Source organism: Aethalodelphis obliquidens, unplaced genomic scaffold, assembly GCF_003676395.1.
Source record: "Aethalodelphis obliquidens isolate GAN/ISIS:26980383/991018 unplaced genomic scaffold, ASM367639v1 scaffold39, whole genome shotgun sequence".
In the NCBI taxonomy this organism is placed as follows: Eukaryota; Metazoa; Chordata; class Mammalia; order Artiodactyla; family Delphinidae; genus Aethalodelphis; species Aethalodelphis obliquidens.
The window spans coordinates 4,369,489-4,384,677 of NW_020837983.1; the positions used below are offsets into that span (position 1 = coordinate 4,369,489).

At 40.3% G+C, this 15,189-nt stretch overlaps 1 protein-coding gene across 4 annotated transcripts; it reads right to left on the bottom strand.

Moving 5' to 3' along the window:
- Positions 1 to 2,444: 2,444 nt before the first annotated feature.
- On the bottom strand, positions 2,445 to 10,866 carry RBM12B (RNA binding motif protein 12B). Of its 4 annotated transcripts, none has more exons than XM_027131398.1 (3): positions 10,465 to 10,814; positions 6,841 to 6,888; positions 2,445 to 6,256 (listed from the first exon to the last, which is right to left on the bottom strand). In XM_027131398.1, the coding sequence occupies exon 3, from the start codon at positions 6,226 to 6,228 to the stop codon at positions 3,244 to 3,246; it is 2,985 nt and encodes a 994-aa protein (XP_026987199.1). In that variant the 5' UTR covers positions 6,229 to 6,256; positions 6,841 to 6,888; positions 10,465 to 10,814; the 3' UTR covers positions 2,445 to 3,243. The 4 variants fall into 4 exon arrangements, 3 of the variants coding, with proteins under 3 accessions (XP_026987199.1, XP_026987198.1, XP_026987196.1); XM_027131397.1 differs by having other exon boundaries at positions 10,697 to 10,810; XM_027131395.1 differs by lacking the exon at positions 6,841 to 6,888 and having other exon boundaries at positions 10,697 to 10,866.
- Positions 10,867 to 15,189: the final 4,323 nt, after the last annotated feature.

Sequence of the window (15,189 nt, forward strand, 5' to 3'; positions counted from 1 at the left end):
GACAAAATCAAGGCTATTACATAGGTACTTATGTAACCCTATTTAAAAATGTAAAAGCCTCTTTTAGCTTCCTTATAAAAAGACAGGCTATAGGCTTCCATTTCTTATCTCCAAAATAGGTTTATTAGGGTTATTGGAACTAAATGATATAGTTAATTCACATGTAATTAAAGATCATAAATACACAGTATCACAGCTCATTAAATATTAGCTTACATTTAATACAAAGATGGAGGTGATAGGGTCACTGCTTAATAGGTGATATATGGACCAAGAGCCAATGCTCTTGACAGTATTTTCAGTAAGTGGTAAGTGTGTGCTCCTAACACAATGATTCTTACCTATCTCTTGGGATTAAGTTTACTTTCTAGGCATGATCTATATTTTTCAGAATACCTCGAGTCAAAAATGTTTGGCTTTAAGATAATTAAAATGCCACTGGGTATTAAACTAGAGAACCAATATGCCACTGTACCTGATACATCTAGGAGAGGAAACAAAACTGGCTATGAGATAATTATTGGAGCTGGGTGATGGGTGTATGAGGATTTAGTACACTATTCTCTTACCTGTTTGAAATTGGTGGTGTGCTGGTAGTTGGCTCTCTGGGGTGGAAAATGCCCTGATTTTCTGCATTTACCAATTTCCATGGTGTGAATACTCCTACCACGGCCAATTTAAGTTATCAACATGTCACTGAAGGCAGAGTTGGGAACAGATATGCAAAAATGGCTCCCAAGAAGTAGAAGCCAGCTTTCTGTAATAAACTTTTTAAAGTTAAAAAATATATTAAACCGAAGATTACGGAGTAAATTAACTATTCATATCAATCCATTAATTTTACAATCGAAATACAAAGCCTGTGTTTACTATTGTGATAGCCTCTTATCTACCACGACCATCCCAGCCTAGATTGAGAAGCAGTTCAATATTAAGTGATACTGCACTTTAAGCTTCATCTTAGCTTTTACTGATATATATTTAAGAAGCATTTTTAAGTCTTCCCATATCTCCTCCAATAAATTATCTAAATAATCTCTGAGCAGTTAAAAATATCATTTCTTCTTATTGTCATTTTCCTAGCTGCTTGTAAGCTTACTAGTTTCAAGAGCCATACTGATGTGCTTCTTTGAACCAAATTTACCAATTTATTCATTCCACTAGCAAGAACGACACTCAACATAATTAAAAACACAGAGGGCTTCCCTGGTGGCGCAGTGGTTGGGAGTCCGCCTGCGGATGCAGGGGACAGGGGTTCGCGCCCCGGTCCGGGAGGATCCCACGTGCCGCGGAGCGGCTGGGCCCGTGAGCCATGGCCGCTGAGCCTGAGCGTCCGGAGCCTGTGCTCCGCAACGGAAGAGGCCACAACAGTGAGAGGCCCGCGTACTGCAAAAAAAAAAAAAAAAAAAAAAACGCAGAAACTTCGGTTGGTTTTTCTTAGACTTCTTTAAATCACTAAAGATTAATCCAAAATACTTATAGCACTAACTGGCTAAATACTGACAAAGTATTCTACTTCTGCCATACCCTATTATTAAATGACTAAACTACTGATATAAATTCAAACTTTATTCTTATTTGCTCACTGTGGGAAATATCTAAATCACAGAATTGAGGAAAATTAACCTTGTTTTATGTAAACTATAAAAGGCCAACCAAAGTCAAATCATGTTTCATAAGATGAACAATTTTAAATTAGAAGCCAATACATAATGTTTGTCTCCCAGAGAAACCCTGGAAGTTTCAGTTACTTTGTCTTTTATTAACAATGTTTGGGCATACTAATTTTATCTTTTCTTAATGCTATTTTTAAAGCAAAAATGGAGGTAAGAAAATATCCTTTACTCTTGAAAATATTTTTAGCATGGTCTTACTAAAATTAAAAACAGCATTTAACAAAGTTAGCAGGCAAAAGTATTAAGAGCATGAACTGGAGTGTGTAGTCTGTCTGGGTTGAAACTGGCTCCATGATTTACTAGCTATGACTTTAGGCAAGTAACTTAAACTCTCTGAATTTCATTATCTCATTTGTGAAATAGCGCTAAATACTCTTAAGCTTCTTAGGGAATAATTAAGATTGACATTATGCCTGTAAAGTACTTATACTGCCTAGCACACAGTAAGTGCCCAATGTAAGCATTAACATTATGATGGTATAGAAAATCAAATCCAGTATTTGCAAAATGTCTAAATGTCTAATATCAAAGAAGTCAAAATTCAATCTCACAAAAGTCTTGTTATATTTAGTCACTGAGTCTTTGGATAAAAAGTTTTGAAATTAAGAGATGAGAACCTAATTTGAAAAATACAATTTATATGAATCATCAGTAAATTCTTCCTAGAAACACAAACTATGTCCATTTATCAGATTCTTACCAGCATAAGCCTGAAAGTCCCCTTGTACCTATAATTACTTTTTTATTTTTTTGTCTTTAAGTATTTTGAGTAAATCTTATCAGTTTGGTTGATGAGATGTTGGAAGAAACCACAGAACTATACACAGCACTAATACACTATTATTACAGAATGTTTGGTCTCTCCTGTCATAAATATTACCTTATACAGCTGTTGGAAACCTTCACAAAAGAAGCTATAATATTTTTTTCTCTTTGTACAAATACAATTAGTTGGTTTATTCAGTTGCAATTTTTTTATTTTTATAAAATTTTGAAAGTTATGATCATCGAAGTTTTAAGAATTTCCTAAGCTTTTTACATAAGTAAATTTCAAGTTCACAGTCTGTCAATTTTGAACTATTTATGATTAAGGGGAGGCTTAACAGTAATATCTCAGACAAGGAAGAGGGCATTAATTCTGCAGGCAGTTAGCAATGAAAATGCTAACCCTGAACAGTCAGTCACTGACCATTTCCTTATACAGTTTGAGTAACAAGATGTAGACTACAGAATGGAAACAAAAGTGAATATAAAACTTATCTTCCCCAAATACAGTTCTACTATACAAGTCTTGACGTTTACCCATGACATCAACAAAAATTAATGCACTCAGGGAATTAGTTCTCTCCCCCACTGGTCAAAAAAAGGCATATATATTTTTAAGTTAGAAAAAGTGAACGGCAATTTGCAAGCAAAAGAAAACCAGATTCACATTCTATTTACATTTGTTCTAGTCACAGGTCAAAATTAAGATGTTTCTTTTCATTAGTTAAAAGTAAACACTTAAAAAAATGCATTTTACTGCATCAATACTGTGGGGAGGTAATTCTGAATTTAGAAATGCTCTCTAGAGCAAAATTAACTTAACTTTGCGGGGGCCAACTGGCCTATCATTCAGATCTTTAATAGCAGCCATAGCTTCATTGTAGTTTATCATGGCAACAATGGCTTCCCCTGTAGGTAATCCTTGCTCGTTATACTGTATTGAAACTGAATCAGGTATGATTCTGTAACCATGGAAAAAGTCTAGAATTTCATTAACATTAGCTTTAAATGGAAGATTCATTATCTTAATGGGTGTTACTCTACCTGAATTACAATTTAATTTTGGATCAGGCATAAATCTCCCCTCAGGAAAACTTCCCATATTACGCTTTCCAAAATCAAACTTGCCACCTTCTGGGCGACCAAAATTCACAAAAGGGCGATGACTTCTAAAATCATCAGGGGGGCTCCTAAACTCCTCACCAGGAAGTCTAAAACTGTCAGTAAGTCTAGGGTCCTCCTCTGGAGCTTCCCTGAGGTCTTCCTCCGGGAGCCGCCTGAAGTCCTCATCGGAAGGGCTTCTAAAATCTTCCTCCTGGGGATTCCTGAAGTCCTCATCAGGAGGGTGCCTAAAGTCTTCATCTGGAGGACCCCTGAAATCTTCATCCAGTGAGTGCCTAAAATCTTCCTCTCGGGGGCGCCTGAAATGCTCCTGGGATGGCCGCCTGAAATGTTCCTGAGGCGGCCGTCTGAAATGCTCCTGGGGTGGCCGTCTGAAATGCTCTGGGGGCGGCCGCCGGAAATGCTCCTGAGGTGGCCGACGGAAGTGCTCCGGGGGCGGCCTCCGGAAATGCTCCGGGGGTGGCCGCCGGAAGTGTTCCGCAGGTGGCCGCCTGAAGTCCTTCTCAGGAGAACGCCGGAAATCCTCCTCAGGAGACCGCCTGAAGTCCTCCTCGTGGGGCCGCCTGAAGTCCTCCTCGGGAGGTCGCCGGAAGTCTTCCTCTGGAAGTCGCCTGAAATCCTCCTCAGGGGGCCGCCTGAAGTCTTCCTCAGGTAGCCGCCTCCATTCCCCCGGGGGAAGCCGTCTGAAGTCCTCCTCAGGAGGCCGTCTCCAATCCTCCTCAGGTGGCCTCCTGAAGTCTCCCTGGGGGGGCCGCCTCCAGTCCTCCTCAGGGGGTCTCCTGAAGTCTTCCTTGGGAGGCCGCCTGAAATCCTCCTCAGGTGGCCGCCTCCAGTCCTCCTCCCGAGAGTGCCTGAAATCCTCCTCCGGAGAGTGTCTGAAGTCCTCTTCCCAAGAGCGCCTGAAGTCCTCCTCAGGAGGCCGCCTGAAGTGTTCCTCCCGAAGGTGCCTGAAGTCTTCAGGGGAGTGCCTGAAATCCTCTGGGGAATGCCTAAAGTCTTCTGGAGGGCGCCTTTCAGGAGGTCGGAAATCCCCCTGGGGATGCTTGAAATTGTCCAGTTGCCTCAAGTCCTCCTGCTGATGCCTAAAGTTTTCAGAAGGGCCAACCGAGTATAATGGTAGATCATTTGAGTCAAATGAATGGGAATGATCATCTCTGTCACATGACTGTGAATGGTCATGCATTCTCTCACTGGACATTGAAGAAAAATTTACACCAAACTCCCGCATTTGTACCTCAGATATGAGCCTTAACAATACCTCTGTCCCCAAGAATCTTCGTCGGTTTAAACGTTCAGCTTTCATGGCCTGTTCTTCTGATCTGAATTTCACCAATGCTTCTCCTAGACCAACTCCTTTGTCATCATAAAGCAAGTAAATGTCATCCTCAGCAAGAGAAAAGTCTGCAAAGAACTTCTGCACTTCAACTTTTGTAACATCAAATGGAAAATTTCTTATATATATGCACAGTTTCTGGCCAGAATAGCCTTCTTGAGAGTATTTTTGTGAAACGTGTCCAAGCCTCTCTTTCTCTGTTGACGCTGGTCTTTTCTTTTCATAACAGTCAATGAACTTCAGCATCTGTTTTCTAGAAACTGGATCAATATGAACTGGACGATACTGTAAAACAGTCTTATGTAAACCCAGAGCAGTGTTATAGTCTTTCAGAGTCTTGAACATCACAAAGGCATATCTTGTTCTTCTTTCATCCTTATATAAAAACCTAATCTGTTCATTAGTCAGATCAGTATCTCTAAAGAAATTTCTTAAATCTCTTTTGTTAATACTTAGGGACAGATTTTTTAAGTGAACATAAAATCCAAGAGGAGAACGAGAACGTGTTCTTCTGGGAGATTTTGAATGAGATCGTTTCCAAAAATGTCTATCATTAATTCCTCTTGGTGGAGAATGTTCTTCAGTCCTCATAGAAATGTCACCCTCCTTCACTGCATTACCTCCAAACTCAATCCATTGTTGTTCTGAGCCTTGCATTACTTCAATAAATCTTGAACCCATAAAACTTCTATGACATTTAAGACCTCCTGAAGCATCGATACATGAAGCAAATTTTACTATGGCATCACCATTATTTCGGCCATCATGATGCTTTAAGAAAATTACTCCATCCACACACAAACCAGAGAAAAAGACACGTACATCATCTTCGTTTACTAAGTAAGGCAAGCCTCGTAGAAACAAGTAAGGATTCTCTGCCTTCAATGGCCGTGTCTTTCTTGGCCTTAAATCACCTTGTCCTGTACCATTAGTATGAAACCCAGCATCTTGATTAATCGGAGAGCCATATCCAGAATTACTTGCTTCTTCTTTAATAGCCTCAACAAAATTAGATAAGCTGCCAACCCCTGGTGCCCCAGATCCCGGTCTCTCTCTTCCCATGCGATCAGTTCTTTTCATTTCTATAGTCTTCTGCATTTCTGCCTTACTACTAAGAAAAAGCTCTACAGATGAATCCTTGATAAACCCTCCTGAACGACTTATGGCACGTCTTGCATCTTCATCTGTTGCAAAGATAATAAAAGCCTCCCCAACTTCCCCTCCAATTATATGCACTCCTCCATCAGGAATAGTCAATCCCGTGAAGAAGTGACGAATATCCACAGGCCCCGCAATAAAAGGAAGCCCCAGTAAACGGATGACTACAGCCATGCTGAGCTCAAACCACAGCAATAATGACCTGCAGACAGAAAGGTACACATAATAGCAAGTCTTATTTTTGAAGTACCTAATCCCAAACTAAGCTTAATAGTTACTTGGTTCCTACCTTCTTCAGCATTTATAAATGAAAATAAGACATGAGTTCACAAAGATATTGACTGTATCTAACTCTTAAAAAGAAAAAAAGGAATAAACTTTCTCCCAACTAAACATACAAATAAATAAACCAGCTACTTTGAAGAAACATTTCCAATCACCTATCCTATACAGTATGAGCATCAAAAATATCACATCTTCTTTGTAAGTCTGCCAAGTGCTACTTCACAACAAGACCAAACTATTTTCAGACATATCTTCTACTGAAACATGGGAGAGAGAGCTTTGGTGATTAAAGAATTTTACCAACCACAACGAATTTTACATACTTAGAAAAGGCATCTATGGTCAGTATATAATTGCTGCTCATGATAATAAACTGCTTACCACTAGTGCACCACTGACCAGACATAAAGTACAGAAGCCATATGTACCTAGATGTACTATTCTACTTTGCATTTTTTTTGTCAAGCTTCTGTGAAACGCCTTAAGCTCTGGATATCTTACCTGTTTTTTATTTCTTGGAGACCTGTTAATTCTGTAAAAGCAACTTAACTGTGGAAAGAAAATGAAATATAATTAATCCTTGGACCCTGCAATTGATCTTAAACAACGCCAGATTAGGATATTCACTTCAGAATTACCTAATAAAAGTGAAGCAATATAAGAAGCACAACTAAGGGCATTACGAAATGGTTATCTTTGTTCCAAGGGGAAATTAATCATCCTTCAGCAAAAAGAAGGTACAGATTTCAAGTAGACATCGACAAATTATTTAGAAGCAAAAAACCTGAAAATTTAACAATCAGTCCTTGATTGAAAGTGACGTGAGGAAAAAAGGTGATGGACATGTTATATATTTTGATTGGAGTGTTGGTTATATGGTTGTATAAATTTATCAAGGCTAAATGAATTCTATCCTTAAGGTCTGTGCATTTCACTGTATATGAATTTTATATCCACTTTAAAAAAAAAAAAACTGTTCTACAAGTAAAATGACAATTTAACACCCAAAATTCCCAAAACACTTTCTATTCATTTCCACCCATGAAAAGACCAACATCTAATTCATTATGTCCAACTCTCCTGCAAATCTCCTCCCTTTCAAAACATAAGACCAAATCAAATTAATAAATGATACAGTGAACACTAATGTTTCAAATTCAAAAACCAATTTTTAAAGCAATAAATCCAAGACCAATGGCTACCATTTGGACACAATTTTACGTTCTACATATACACCTCACATTTCTAAACATGGAACCAAATTTCCTGATTCCACTATAAATAAGACAAATAATAAAATATCCCTAAAATCTCAATTACTACTACTCTTATACTCAACTATTGCTACTCCTTATCTTAAACTCCTAAAAAACTAGTAAAATTCATCTTAAGCCAGAAAGAAAACATTCAGATAAACACAGAATGTTATGATGCTAATGTTTATTCCATTTCAAACAACTATCCTGCATTCTACCGAGGAAACCCAAATGAAAATGTAGAAAGGTAAAAATATAGTAAGAATATATTAGTTTGGGGCTTCCCTGGTGGCGCAGTGGTTGAGAGTCCGCCTGCCGATGCAGGGCACACGGGTTCGTGCCCCGGTCCGGGAGGATCCCACATGCCACGGAGCGGCTGGGCCGGTGAGCCATGGCCGCTGAGCCTGTGCGTCCGGAGCCTGTGCTCCGCAACGGGAGAGGCCACAAGAGTGAGAGGACCCCATACCGCAAAAAAAAAAAGAATATATTAGTTTGGAATGTTTGGGGATATCAGTATTAACAACTGAAAAATCTGAATTTAATATTCCTTAAGGAAATTACATCTAATACTTTCAGATGTACCCAAACAAAGTAGTCTTAACCAAGTAAGTTTTTAAGACCGGCTAAATTAATGATTATAAGTTTATGTTTTTAGTGTGCAAATAAAGGTTGTTTTAATTCAGTACTTACAGCTAAGTACCACTCACAAAAGTGGTGTCTGAAAACAAGTTCTTTGAGGTCTGCAAGGCTTATTTTCCTTTGAAAACTGTCCACAGATTACTTTTTAAACTACAAGCTAAACTAACAAGGATAGCAAGAAATTAACTGGCACATTTTACACATCTAAATTATCAATGCCAAACTGATATTAAAAATATTAATGAGTTTTACTATAAAATATTTGCATGGTATGTGGGGGAGGGGCAGAGGACATAAGGGAAATCTTTCTACCTTCCACTAAATATTACTGTGAAACTAAAAAACCGTTCTAAAAAATAGTCTATTAGAAAATATCTGCACTGTCTCCCCAACCCCACCCCCACCCACCCCCACCCCCCGCCAAAAAACGTGTATAAGCTTAGTTTCTTCAACAAACCAACATCCACACCAACATTTTAACAAAAACTACAAATGGCTTCTGGAATAGTTGTCCACATTACTGTTCCAAGACTTCTTCCTATGCAAAATGACTTAGCTCCTTTTTCGCTTTTAAAATATTTTAGAAAGCAGTGTAATAAACATCATTTTGTCCCTCCTAAACTTTCTTAAAAATTCAAAAAGTAACAGAAATATATCTACAGAAAAAGCTGAGAACATTTCACGGAGTAATTAATGCCAAATACAAAAAAATGTCTTATAGGGGCTTCTCTGGTGGCGCAGTGGTTGAGAGTCTGCCTGCCGATGCAGGGGACGCGGGTTCATGCCCCGGTCCAGTAGGATCCCACATGCCTCGGAGTGGCTAGGCCTGTGAGCCATGGACGCTGAGCCTGCGCGCCCGGAGCCTGTGCTCTGCAACGGGAGAGGCCACAACAGTGAGAGGCCCACGTACCACAAAAAAAAAAAAGGCTTATAATTTATCCTCCCTAATTTGTAAACAATATTCTAAGTAGTTCCACGAGTACAAATTCGTGAATTGCAGTTCAAGTAGAATATATAAAATGTTTCTTCTAATTTGCCACAAATATAACTACTGCTTAAACTTTTCTGCCCTTGAGATAGAAAGGTAATGTACCATTTATCCCTCTAAAAAACACATCTAGGAGACCACCTATAAGAAACCAGCTCTGAAAATGAGCATCTTTCCTGTGGTTCCCATGTTATTTCCTTAAGCAAATTCCCCAGAAATTCTATTCTTAGAACATTACACAAAAAAGGAAAACACAAAAATACCCTAAAATACTCTACACTTAAAATTTTTCTACTTACGAATGCAACAAAAGTATTTTTGTGGCTGTGTTGATTTAAAGACAGTGATCTGTTAGAACTTCTAACCTATTAAAAGAAGGAAGTGGGTCCTTAAGAGCTCATTTAAGGGCAAGTCTCTGAAATTAACAAGCTCATTTTAAATAATTTTGCTAATTTTATCCAACGATTCATTCCACTTAATCATCATTATCACAAAAAAAACCCCACGAAATGTGCATCTTTTCATCAAGACTGAAAGGGAAAAGGGAGGAAGGCTAAATTTAAATGGTATTATTTCAGATCCATTTATTTTAACTAGAGAATAGCAAGTCATTTTCCAGACATGGTGAGGGGGAGAACACTGCCACTATTTCTTAAAACCTAAAGTTAGGATGAAGCACATTTGAAGCACAAACGCAAGAGTTTCCCCTGCAGAAAATAATCTACCCCAGTCCACAATGATTCTTTATGACGATCTGCCTTTTATCCTTTTATAATGTAGATGGTTAAAATAAAAAACTAAAGGCATGACGACACAGAGCCAAGTCCCCAGTAGGAACCGTAAATGAAGATGAATCCACACGGCACAGGAATTCCCATAACATCCATCATCCTCAAACGGATCATCCGAAGGCATTGCTTCTATAGCCCAAAGCCTTTGTCCATACTCCCAGGGGTCAGAGCTTCCTTCTTTCGCACCAGGCCAAAGTTGCTACGTGGGATCCGATGCTGTAGCCAGACCTTCAGCCAAAAATCAGCCTTCATATTAACCTGGACCACCCAACCTCCGTGCCTTTCCGTTACACCGTCCCAAGGGCAAACACATTCCGCCCTAACTCGCCAAAGCGTGAACTGTCCCCAAATCTAACTGAAACACTTTAGCTCCCCTCAAGCCTAATGAGCCAGGCCTTCAGCGCTTTTCTGCCACCGCTGACTACGATGACATAGCAAAGAAAAAAAATACCTATGCAATCCTTCGAGATCTTCACTCTCAAGCAGACTGGCAAGTGCACACACACCACCACATGGACGGGGGAGTCAGTATTTAGCAAGGAAAGAGGGTGCCCTAACGACAGAAGCTACGCTAGTTCCTTGCGCGGCCCCGCCTTTCCCTGTGCTTCCGTCCCGGCCGCCAACCCCTCCCAGCCCCCGGCGCCCCAGGGGTAACTGCTTCGCACTTGGCAATAAACACACACCGCTGCTGCCGAGTCGGAACCACAAGGCTGGGGTCGGGGTGCACTCCTCGTCGCAGCAGCCTCCCCAAAACAGGCAGACCCCTGAGTGAGCCTAGAAGAAGATGGCGCCCACTCTCCCCTCTGCTCCGGACAAACGGACGCACAGTTTGTCTGCCCATGCGCTCTCCAGGCGTAACCCACCACCCCGGCGCCCCGGCCACGTTTGCGCACGCGCCCAGACGCTCACCTACTTCCCGTCGTCCAGGGAAGGGAGGTGGCTCCCACAAGCGCGCTCGCTCGCCGTGGAGTTGCTGAGCTCCTGCGCATGCTCAGATTCCAACCAAGCCGGGAACCTGAAGAAGGAACCGGAGAGAGCTTCTGAGACAAAGTTCGGGGTTAACCCGTTGCTGCGGTGAGAGGCTTCAGTAAATAGCAGCCGAAATACACTGGACAAACGTTCGTGATTCCCAGGAGTTAAGAAAAGAGACGCAAAAGCGGAGAAAATTTTACGATTTCATCTTTTCAGCGCTGCAGTTCTGTGTTCTAAGCATCTAACGAAAGCCTCTTTGTAAATACTTTTAAAAGACCAGAAAAATGTCAGTGTTGCTGCCTTAGATGTTACAGGTACAATGCCAACACCCAAGGGGCTTAATAAGTGCATGCATATTCAACTTTAGAGACATTTATGAAGTCTGTTCATGTCTTTATACAGTTCATCCTACCTTTGGGTTTTTTGAAACAGAACACATAAAGCCAATTTTGCAAATTGGGAAGCGAAAAGCACAGTTACAGGCAAGTTCTGTGGTGCCTGCTTTGTAAGAACTGGTGAACAACCTTGTGTTTTATTTTCTTATTTGCAAGTAACAAAGCAGCCCACCACATTTTATAATTACAGGATACATTTATGGGTGGATTCAAAGCTCACTAAGAAGCTATTTACTTTAAAGCATGAGTTTTCAATATCTCTCTCACTGCAAAATACCCATTCTCTTTGAGAAAGAAGAGGTAGTTTAACAAGGGAATAAAAGGTAGTTCTCTGAGTGAGCCACCATTTACTCACTTGGGCAAATAACTTAGCCTCTCTATGCCTCAGTTTCCTCATCTGTAAAATGGGGATAATATTAGTACCTGCCTCTTAAGGTTGCCAGAAATGTTGAATGAGCAAATATATGTAAATATCTGAGACCACATAAGTATTAGTGACTTGTTTCAAATGTCAAGGTGACCCCATAGACAAGCAGAAGATGTCACCTCAGGGAGCTAGGCTCAATGACTAGGCAGCATTTACCTTGATTATTTCCAAAACTCCAGGGTTTGGACCTAGCCTAGCAAGCTCAAGAACCTGAACTTAAAAACTAACATCTATTGAGAGTTTATTATGTGCCAGCCCCTGTGTTGTATCTCATTTTATTCTTACAACTACTTTTAGAGGTAGGTACTATTATTTTTCCTATTTTACAAATAAGAGAAACTAAGGCATAAAGGATTGCGTAGCTTGCCCCAGGTTACAGAGATAGTATTAACCAGGAATTGAACCCTAGTGGTTTGCTTCCAGGGAACACTGCTCTGAATTATACAGGGAGAGTATGCTATCTTCTGAGGCAGACTCCATGTAAACAAGCACACAGAAACAATGCTCCAAAATGTCAATATTGTCAATATTAATTCACAAGAAGAAACACTAGTAAAGTGAAACTGAGATCAACTCAGGCTGACCAGCACTTTACTGGCTGTAAACACTCTCTATATGAAGTCAAATGATGAGAGGATTGTTTGCTAAGCATGAAAATAGAGCATGAGTTATCTAATGTCAAAAACTGTTTTTCAGTTAAGGGTACCTAAGAAACCCATCTAACCCATCTTAACAAAAATACAGCTGTCATTTAATGAGCACTTACTATAAGGCTCATCTGAACAAGTGTGCTTAGATCAGACTCCTTCCCTTGGAAAGGCTTAGACAGATATTGCCAGCTGCCCTTGTTTTTCGAAGATGACCATCCCCCTTCTATTCACATAGATTTTCTTCAAACAGAACAATATAGTGAATGGCTGTTTTTTTCTCATCTGCCTTCTGCCTTTCTCTGATGACTACACCATTACAATCAAAAGAAGAACATTCCAGTCCAGGTAATTGAGTTTACCTATATGGTATTCTGGCTATTGAACAGTTTCTTGAGCCTTTAGTGTGTCAACATGAAAGCGTAATCATTTTAGAAAACAGAAAGAAAGTTTCTGGAACAGCAAAACAGAAGACTGTACCCTGAAACATGGTAACCACACGGAGCCATGACCATTCTTTGGCTCTGCCTGGGCAATTAGTCAACTTTACTAGGCATGTTACCACGACTACAGCACCTTCCTGCATGATTTTGCTATCAGACAGTTTTCAGCTGTCCTTCCTAGGTCTTCAGCATCTACAAGAACAGCCTTTCATCACTTGGTCTCAGAGTTCCTCCATCTTCTAAACTCCAAGGACCCTCTTGCAAACCCTGACTTCCATTCAATTCAACTGGGATTTATTGAGCATGGACTGTGTGTCCAGAACCTTGCTAAGGCTCCTGACAGACAAAGCCGAAGAAATCACCGTCCTCTTTCCTCAAGAAGCTCATACTGTAGCAGAAGAGACAAGCCCACATGTGCAGCCAGTCATCACATACAGGAGGACATGTAGAGCATAGGGATTAAGACCGTGGGCTCTTGGATCAGCCAGATTCAAGTATAAATCCCAGCTCTTCCACTTCGTGACTATGGACAAATTCCTTATCCTTAAACTTCTCCATTTGTAGAGGAAGTTAACAGTACCCACCATGCAAGGCCATTATGAGGACTAAGTGAAATAATGCTTGTAAAGCATTTAGAACAGTCCCTAAGACACAGTAAACTCCATTACAGTTGTCCCTTGGTATCCTCAGGGGATTAGTTCCAGGACCCCTTCAGATACCAAAATACAAGGATATTCAAGTCCCTTATATAAAATGTCATAGTCTTTGCATATAACCTATGCACATGCTTCTGTATACTTCAAATCATCTCTAGATTACTTATAATACCTAGTACAGTATTAATGCTATGTAAATAGTTGCCAGTATGTGACAAATTAAAGTTTTGCTTTTTGGAAATTTCTGGAATTTTTTCCCAAATATTTTCAAACTGCAGTTGGTTGAATCCATAAATGTGAAACCCATGGATATGAAGAGCCAACTGTATAACTTAGAAATCAAGAAGGTAGTCTCAGAAATCAGAATACCATAGTTCCAAGCCCAATTCTGCCACTTGCTAGCTGTATCATTTTAGTTGCTGAACTTCAGTTTCTTCACCCATCAAATGAAGATGACAATAGTAGAGTTGTTGTGTAGATAAAATGGTCTTATATATATAAGCATTAAAGACCCACAGTAAAGCACCAGGAAAAGCATATAACATGAAAAGCTTACATGTCTCTCTGGTGGCCTGTATGCTCCTTTCCAGTTTGTCCCCTGCAGTGGTTCTCAGGGGCTCACCTACAAAACCTCCAGGAATCACTGAAGCACTGTATGGATACTACTAATTAAATAAAGGAAGTTGCTCAGTTGTGTGTAACAGAAGTCAGATCCAAAAGACTTAACAGAATCAACAAATGAATGATGTGTGGTCAATTAGAATTGAACAGGACCCCAGCATTCTAACTTGGATAACTTCTTGCCTGATGTAAATGAGAGTCTTGTCTCCATGGTAGAAATATGGAGAAGACTGAGATCCTGAATGGTCTATGGATGCTATAGTTAACAGAAAGGAGGCGTGCAGGAAGGGTACTGGATAAAATCTCTGGGTTTCAGTGATGAAGCTATGACCCCCAAATCTCACTGTAGAACCTATTTCTAGTGAACAGGCAGGACCATGTGTGAAACTGGATGTCTCCTTCTGCTTAGGCTTCCTTCCCCTGTGTTCCATCCAGTCCCAGGAACATAAAACAAAAGGAAGAAGCAAGAGGAAGACCTAAGAATCTACAGAGAAATTCTGAAGAGAGAACAAAAGGAGAAAATGAAAAAAAAAAGAGAGAGAGAGAGAGAATCCAGAAGACATTGCATTGGAAAAGGCAGTCTCATGGAGCCCTCACTTAGCTGCATAAGAATGGACCTTGGGTCTGGAACACTTCCTTACCAAGGGTTAAGGAGCCCACACAGACCGTGCCTGGTTTATTACCTTGTGTGGGAATATGTTTCCTTGTTTCAATCTCAATGAGTACTCTTTAGTCTCTGCTTAAAGCATGTGCCTCATATGGTACCTGACCAACCCCACTGTTATGACTGTCCTCTAAGGCGAGGGAACAGGGTTCCTTTCACTGCAGCATGAATGGGTGCAGCGCCTAGGCTAATTACCCTGTGTCAGCAGCAGGGAGAGACCCGCTAGCTGTGGGGTGCCAATGCCCATTATTGAAGCTGAGCTTGCTGTGCCTCTTCTCTATGTAAGTTAAGTGCTGTCCCATCCAGGGCTGGACTGCATTGTTTTTTGTTCTTTGTTTTTTTTTTTGAAAC

Bases quoted from the DNA above. Each gene is read 5' to 3' on its own strand.
- RBM12B (XM_027131395.1), bottom strand. From the start codon at position 10,854: ATGGGCAGACAAACTGTGCGTCCGTTTGTCCGGAGCAGAGGGGAGAGT. The intron at 6,257-10,696 runs GTGTGTGTTTAT...TTCTGTCTGCAG, and splicing joins GTTCCGACTCGGCAGCAGCG to GTCATTATTGCTGTGGTTTG.